Source organism: Mus pahari, chromosome 21, assembly GCF_900095145.1.
Source record: "Mus pahari chromosome 21, PAHARI_EIJ_v1.1, whole genome shotgun sequence".
NCBI lineage: Eukaryota > Metazoa > Chordata > Mammalia > Rodentia > Muridae > Mus > Mus pahari.
In genome coordinates this window covers 18,582,507-18,590,299 of record NC_034610.1, presented here as the reverse complement: position 1 = coordinate 18,590,299, position 7,793 = coordinate 18,582,507, and the positions used below count along the sequence as shown (strand labels likewise).

The following is a 7,793-nucleotide window of genomic DNA, read 5'->3' as shown; positions in this document are numbered from 1 at the left end:
AACCAACAACAACAAAAAACAAAAACAAACAAGCAACCACCACCAACAACCCCCTGAAATGTGACTGCAGGGATGGTTGATGACAGTAGCCCCCCCCTTCTTGTAGCCTGGAGATAAAAGGCAGTTTTCAGGTTTTGATTAAGATGTTAATCTGCTGCCTTCTAAAACTGGCTCGCTGTATAAAGCGCCACTGAAAGAATCGCCTCCACACTCTGCTCACTGCCTTTGTGGTGATGGGCAGCGTGAGCGCTAGGGTCTAGTCACAGATGGAGGCCAGTGGAATTTGCAGGTTTCTTCTTGAGGCGACCAGTTTCTGTCCACTCACCCTTGCCCCCACAGCTCTGGACCAACCCCCATCTCACCAGTGGCCCCATGTGGTTGGTGTCTTTGGGCACGCCCTCCAATAGCTGTACCATCTCCTCTCCATCCCGGAGTGGTTGGCCATGCAGCCGGCTCAGCACATGTGGGGGCAGGACGCTCAGAAACTGCTCCAGTACCAGCAGCTCCAGGATCTGCTTCTTGGTGTGCACAGCTGGTCGCAGCCAGTGGTTGCAGAGTTCCCGGAGCCGACCCAGGGATGCCCGTGGCCCCATATCTTCCTGATACTGGAAGCATCTGAAAAGCTGGTGGGCCACCTCAGGCCTAGGCCTGGACTCTGCCCGCCTGGGGTCCTCTTCGCCAACCTCATCCTCCTCCAACTTCACTGCTCCAGGATGCTCTTGTTCTAGGGCATCTGGGACTGGTTCCGCCAACATCTTTCACAACTCCTACACCTGGGCCGCTCTTAAAACCCTTTCTTCAGCTCTTCCTGCACCTATGGAAATAAAGATATTGCGTTAAGATCTGAAAGGAACCAGGTGCCTGTTTCCCAGCACTCAGGATGTGGAGTCTAGAGGACCAGGAGTTCAAGGCCAGCCTATGTGCATAAGAAAAGGCACACAAAAGCACAGTGGACTGCGGGGAAGCCAACCTCTACATGAGTTCCCAACATTAAAAACTATGAACATGGGTCAGGCATGGTGGCTCACCATGGTCTACATAGCGTTCCAGGATAGCCAGGACTAAATAGAAAGATCCTGTCTCAAAAAAAGAATATGGGGCTGGAGAGATGACTCAGGGGTTAAGAGCACTGACTGCTCTTCCAGAGGCTCTGGGTTCAACTCAGTCATCTGTGACAATTTGCTTTCTGATTTCCAGTTCCACGGAGGTCTGACACCTCTTCTGGTCCCAAGGGCACTGTACACATGCAATACACAGGCTTATATGCAGGCAAAACACCTCCACACAGTAAGTAAATTAATCTAAAAAATAAAAAATAAAATTAAAAATTGAATGTGACAGGGCTGGAGAGATGGTTCAGTGGCTAAGAGCACTGACTGCTCTTCCAGAGATCCTGAGTTCAATTTTCAGCAACCACACGGTGGCTCACAACCAGCTGAAGATAGCAAGTGTGTACTCATATACATAAAATAAATAAATCTTTAAAAAAAAATTGTATGTGGCTTTCTGAGGAGTCCGTTCCTGCTGTCAAGGGTGACCACTCACTGCAGTAGAGGGTGAAGACAGAGTGACCATGCGAGGGCAGAGAAATCAGGGCTGAGGGCTGGGGGTGTGAGTCATTAGGTGAGAGCTCACCTCGAATGCCAAAACTGCATAAACTGGGCATAATGAGGCAGGCCTACAGCAGGAACCGGAGGCAAGAAGACCAGGAGTCCCAGGTCACCCTCAGCAGGTCTTAGGCTAGTCTGGGCTAGGGGTGAGGGTGGAATTGGTGGAGGTTGGAATGTAGATAGGTGGAGATCGAGAGCGCTTGCCACGAAAGACTCAGAGCTCGGATCTCAGTATCCACAGAACCAGCAAGACACGTTCCCGTACATTTCTGACCTACCAGGGTTGGAGGCAGAGACAGGAGGATTGGTGGGGATTGCTGGCTGCCAGAGTAGCTGAAAAACAAGACCCAGGCCCAGGAAGACATCTAACTCAAAGGGCTGAGGCCAGCAGTTAGAGTGGGGCATCCCCAGTGCCTCCTTTCTGTGCACTGCTATAGGTGTGCATCTATGGGACCACACACACTCTCACCAACAGAAACTGGACCTTTCTGGATGATTGTCCCATTGTCACCCATAGAGATGTAGTGTGGCTTTTCACCTGCCTTATTAATCCGGCCACTAGGAGCTCTGTGGGAGAGACTTAGGAGGGAATCATTTCATCTCTTGGAGCTCGAGAGACATCTCAGTGGTTAAGAGCACTTGCCGCCACTCTTGTAAAGGATGCGGGCCCTGTCTCAGTACCCACATGGTGGCTTACATGTATCTGTAACTGTAGTTCCAGTGCTCTTCTGGCCTCCAGGGATGCCGGGTAAGCACACAGTGTAATACACGCATGTAGGCAAAACAGTTGTCCATACAAAATAAAAATAAAGACATCTTTAAAAAAATACAGATTTATAATCCACTCCCTCCCTTTCGCATGTGAAAAATGAGCTTGAGTACACTACAACAGAGCCGTGGGTTAGGGAGTCACGAGAGTCCCACAGCCTAGCCGTCCTCACCTCCAAGTGTGGTAACAACTCCCACTTTCTCGGCCACCCCTCCAGCTCGCAAGGGCAAGGGTTTGACTGTCCAGCAGGGGGCACTAGGTCCCACCTTTTCCTCTAGCTCTTTCCTTCCTAGACTAGACTCAAATCAGTCCAGATCAATGAAATCTTTCAGTATGGTTCAGAAGGTTTAGCTCTGCTTTCCAGGCTGGGCATGGAACCTAAAACTCAGAGTCTCAGGAATGTTAGGCAAATATTCTACGGTGCCACACGTCATCCAGTTTAAGTTTCTTAAAACAAAGTGGCAGTAGTAGCATTTTGGCTGTCTCTCCCAAGCCGACCTCGATCTCCCCACCACCCCACCCCCACCTTCTCACAAACAGTGGGAGTTCCGATGGGGGGGATGGGACCAGAGCCTCGGGCAGAACTTTCCACTCCAGTATCTGAGGCCCAGAGCAGCACAACACAGGGAGCGCTGCTGCACTGCGGGCAGACACTGGGGCTCGTGGTCATCTCGTCATTGTTAATTATAACACCTTATCAAAGGTATCCGGGCTAGGCAAAGTGTCACTGCCCTGAATTTTCTATAGTGTCCAGGGTTTAGAGAGTTTTCTAAATTTCCTTCGTAGAGAGCTGTACTGGGTGGAAGTGTTACAGAAAATCCAGATTTTAAACTCGCCTTGGGACAGAGGGATGTGGTGCAAAATGATGACCCAGGCCTAACTCGTGCCCCTGGGTTAGGTTGTCTCCTTGATCTCTTGCCTCCCACGCACAGCCTGTCCAGTGCGAGCTCTTTCATTCCATAGGTGCTTTCCCTATTGCAATGACCTCTTCCAGAAACACATCACCCACTGGCTGCTTTACCCTAATCACGGCTCACTGCAATCCCTTCCCCTGGCTTGAGCACGGGGCATTGTTTCGAGTTCAGTTTTTGCCTGGCATTTGAAGTGATTTACTTTAATGACTTGAACACATGCAATGGAACAGCAATAGCAATAGCAGCAGCAGCAGCAGCAGCAGCAGCAGTAGTAGCCACTTTGAAGTTTTCAAGTCCTAAGAATCAAAGTATGGTTCGGGGCAAAAAANAAGTGGCTGATCTACGGAGTGCTAATCAGGCACATAAAATCAAAAATGTGAATAACCAAAAAAAAAAAAAAAAAAAAAAAAAAAAATCTGTAATAAACACCCCAAAACTAGGAGGGTGAGGCTTGAGATGTAGCTCTCTTGGTAGGGTGCTAGCCTATCAAACTGCTGTAAGCCATGGGTCCAACCCCCAGCATACAAATACCCTCTAAATCCTAGAACTTGGGAGGGAGAGACAGAAGAGCTGAGTTCAAGGCCATGCTCAGCTCAGTTGGGGATTTAAGGATAGCTTTTGATATGAAACAAAAAGGGAAAGGGGAGAGAGGTTGTCAAGCCAGCCACCGGTCGATGAGGCAGGATTGAAGTTTCAGGCTTGCCTGGACTGCATCTTAAGTACAAAGCTGGCTCCAGTAACTTAGTGAGAGTCTTTCTCAAAATAAAAACACAAAGAGGGGTTGGAGTCGTATCTTAGTTAGGATCAGGGTGTGTGCCCAGCCAGCACGTTGAGCCCTAATCTCTGGCTCACACACAGGAAACAGCATTGCATTTGCATTTCGCTGTCTGGAGGAGCATATGAAAAATATGGAGGCGCTCCAGGCTCAGAGCATGGGCTGCGTTTCCGGAGCTCAGGAGACTTCAAGTCCCAGCATCCACATGGCGACTCTCAACTGTTGGTGGAATCCAGTTCCCTCTTCTAGTGTGCAAATGCACATTCAGACAAACCCTCTCTATATAAAATAAATAAACCTTAAAGAAATAAAAACAACTAGAGAGTGAAGTCACGCTGGCCACTCTGCAGCAGATGCTTGTGAGTCCTAAGCGTTTAGCAGCCCAGTCAGTCGCCTGCCTGCTCACTTCCTCCCGCCCGGACTCACTTGCTAGATCCACCTATTAATCCTACAGGTTCAGGGAGACCAAGGGTGATTTACTCACAGCTTCACCCGGTGCTGCGATACTGCTTGCTAAAGTGGAGATGGGGTTCCAAACCCACGATTCCCGTCCTGCCCTATGAAATTTTGCCAGTGTTAGCCTGGAGTATGACAGCATAGATAAAAGAGAGAGAATTCTAGATTCAGGTCAAAGGCCCACCTAGCCACACAGCAGCTGGAATTTCTGGGTGAGGACTTGGGTTTCCAAGAGATGGAATTCAGGCAAATTGGCCTTAGAAAGTCTGTCCCTCCCCCAGGTCTCCAGGACAAAAGGTCTATTAATATGCACCTCTGCAGGGGGTTGGTTGGGTGTGGGGCGAGAAAGCTCTTTAGTGAAATCTGGCCAGTCTAAATTTGTATGTAGGTACTGCTAATAAAATCCACCCACACTAGGGAGCTCAGAGGCCAGAGAGGTCCTCTGTGAGAAATAACCCCTCTCTCTGCTAGTGGTCTAACTTGCTCAAGTTTGTTGACTTGGGTTTTTTGTTTTTTTTTGTTTGTTTGTTTTGTTTTTTTTTAGACCGGGCTCCCCTTCTGGTGCTGGGAACACATGGCGTCGTCAACTCTGGGACCCTCCCTCATGTCCCCAAGGCCACAAATGCATCAGACTGGGACCCTCCCTCATGTCCTCAAGGCTACAAATTCATCATGACTTTTCTAGCTATCAGCCTACCAGTAGGTCCCCCAAAAAACCCTTCGCTCTCCACAATGCTGTAAGCCTACACCCCAGCCCTCCAACTCACCACTCCAGGTACCGACGCCTGGGGCCGAGATGTTTGGGGATCCTTGGAAGGATTCAGGGTAAGAGGCAGCTTAGGCTGGTCTGGGGAAGGAATCCCGGGAAATGGAACAGGAAGTTCCCTGCCTGACCCATCCCTTTCAGGTAAGGGGATAAAGGGGCTTCCAGGAATTAACCCTTCACCTCCCAGTTTGGGTGGGGTGAGGAAGAGGGAGGAGCCAGAAACAAACCAAGGCAAAAGTGATGACTCCAGATTCGAACTTTGCCAAGCTTCTGTAAGAGTTAAAATGACTCTAAACCAGAGCTTCTCCATCTCCACGGGGACAGACTGGTGCCCTTTTGGGGCAAGAGCTTCTGTTTTAAGTGCTTGCTGTGTGTAGGCCCCTTTGCTTGTCTTCTCACTCATACAACAAATATTTATCAAACAGCAGGCTCTAAGGACATGGAGCTAAACTGAGGAATGAGGCCCTGCCCCAGGTGGATTTGGGGTGTGGGGGTTGCATTCCAAGGAACAGATGAGACCGCAGTTGTTAGAAAATAAAATAGGTCAATTAGAGTGGTGAGCACCTTTAATCCCAGCACTCAGGAGGCAGAGGCAGGTGGATCTCTTATTAGTTCAAGACCAGCCTGGTCTATATATTGAGTTGCAGGTTATAGTTACATAGTAAGACCTTGTCTCAAAATAGAGAAGGAGGGGGACAGAGGCATGTGTGATGGTTTACACCTGCAGTTCTATCCTTTGGCTAAGGCTGGGAGAGTGCCCTCAATTCCAGATGGGCATGGTGTAACAGAGTGAACTTGTCTCACAAACTCAAAATCAAAGGGATACATCTGGTTGGTCCTCTGACTTCCACGTGTGCCCCCACCCGACCTATAAATAAGTAAATAATAAATAAATAAATGTAGTGAGGAAAAAAAAAAAAAGGTAAAATTCCCAACACACACCGACAAGATGTGATAAAGATGAGAGTGCTTCTCAATCCATACAGCTTTCTCAAGTCTCCCCCACCAGAATCCTGCTAGTGGCTTTGTCCTAACACCGCCCTCCGCCTCGCCCCGCCCCTCAGGAGACGTTACCTCCACAAACCCTTTGGAGCCCACTTCAAAGTCAAACCCTCCCCTTTGCATTGATGGGCTTTCTTAGTACATGCTCCCAAATACAGAGGAGGATCCCTTCCGGGGATCAGTGGTGCTATCTGGAGTGTCCACCGCGCTCTAGAGTGCGCTCCATCGCTCGCGGGGGTCAAGGAAACTCGGCGCTGGTCGCCTTCAAAGCCCTGATGTCTCGGTCTGTCGTGACTAGGCCCAGCCTTGCTCTGGCTGATCCCAAGTTTCCCTGCTCTGGTCAGCATTCTGCTTATTTTTAACTGTGTGGGGTGGATCTCACTGGACCACCAGTAGGCACCAGTTTTCTTACAGCGCTCTACGTCCTCAGCACAGAGCCCAAAGCCTGGCACGCAGGACACAGGAAAAGGTTGAGCGACAGCACGACTTAGTGACCGCCCTCAAGAGGTTTCCAGTTTTTCAATGGCAGAGCACCTCAACTTCCTGCTGCGGACTCCGCCCACAATCCTGCAACTTTGACTCCTCTCTAGAAACCCCACCCCAAGAGAGGTGGGCCGGATGGTGGGGGCGGGGCGTTCTGGAATGGGCGTGGCCTTCTCTGGAGGCGCGGCGAGCGGGGTGGAGGGGTGGAGCGCTTTCTCTACCAGCTTCTGGGCGCAGTGGGTAGATTCCTTCCTGTCTGTGGTTGCGTTGGTTTGGGGGTGAGAGCGCAGCAAAGGTCCTGAGAGTAGGGAGGAAGGCTGACGAGCTTACAGCTTGTGTAAATTGGCTTCCCCAACTCCTGCTTCTCTGCGTGGTCTGAGCTCGCATATGTTCACTTTTACACACTAGCCGTAGACTTGAACCTATCCTGCTTCTTGAACTCTAGTGGAGGCAGCCGCCCACCTTGGGGAAGCAGAAACCATCGTATACCCAGCAGAGGGCCCTTGACTGATGATCCAGCAGAACCAAGGTCCACAGGGCAGGGGAGCAGGGAACTGCTGCTGGGTCAGAAAAACCTCTCCTCAAACTGGCAGGCAGTCAGGGAACACAATGTGGGTGGGATGCGGTGGGTACACTGTCTACTGTGTTCAGTTACTAGTGAGTTGTAGGACAATGTTTCCTAAGGACCCTCTCCCTGTGACTGTTACAAATTTGTTTTGTGTTTATATATGTATGTATATACGTGCTGAGCACATGTGTATACAGGTACTCATGTAGCCACACTTGTGTGCAGGCTGAAAATCCATGTCCATTGACTTCTTTGATTACTGTTGTGTTTTTCCCCTCTGAGACAGGGTCTTATTATGAAGCACTGGCTGGTCACTGTGTAGACCAGGCTGGCCTTGAACCCACAAAGGCCCTCTGCCTTTCTTCCAAGTGGTAGGGTTAAAGGCACACACACCACTATGCTTGGCACTCTTCCTCCTCCTCCTCCTCCTCCTCCTCCTCCTCCTCCTCC

General features: G+C 50.0%; 1 protein-coding gene across 2 annotated transcripts in view; it reads right to left on the bottom strand.

The window, feature by feature from the left end:
* The window catches only part of Zscan10 (zinc finger and SCAN domain containing 10), a 7,395-nt gene extending 6,606 nt beyond the window's left edge, over positions 1 to 789 (bottom strand). The window contains exon 1 of one of the 2 annotated variants that reach the window (XM_021221590.1): positions 363 to 789. In XM_021221590.1, the coding sequence (XP_021077249.1) occupies positions 363 to 755 (393 nt within the window). In that variant the 5' untranslated portion in view covers positions 756 to 789. The remainder of the gene's footprint in view (positions 1 to 362) is intronic. The other variant, XM_021221589.1, reaches the window with a different exon arrangement.
* Positions 790 to 7,793: the final 7,004 nt, after the last annotated feature.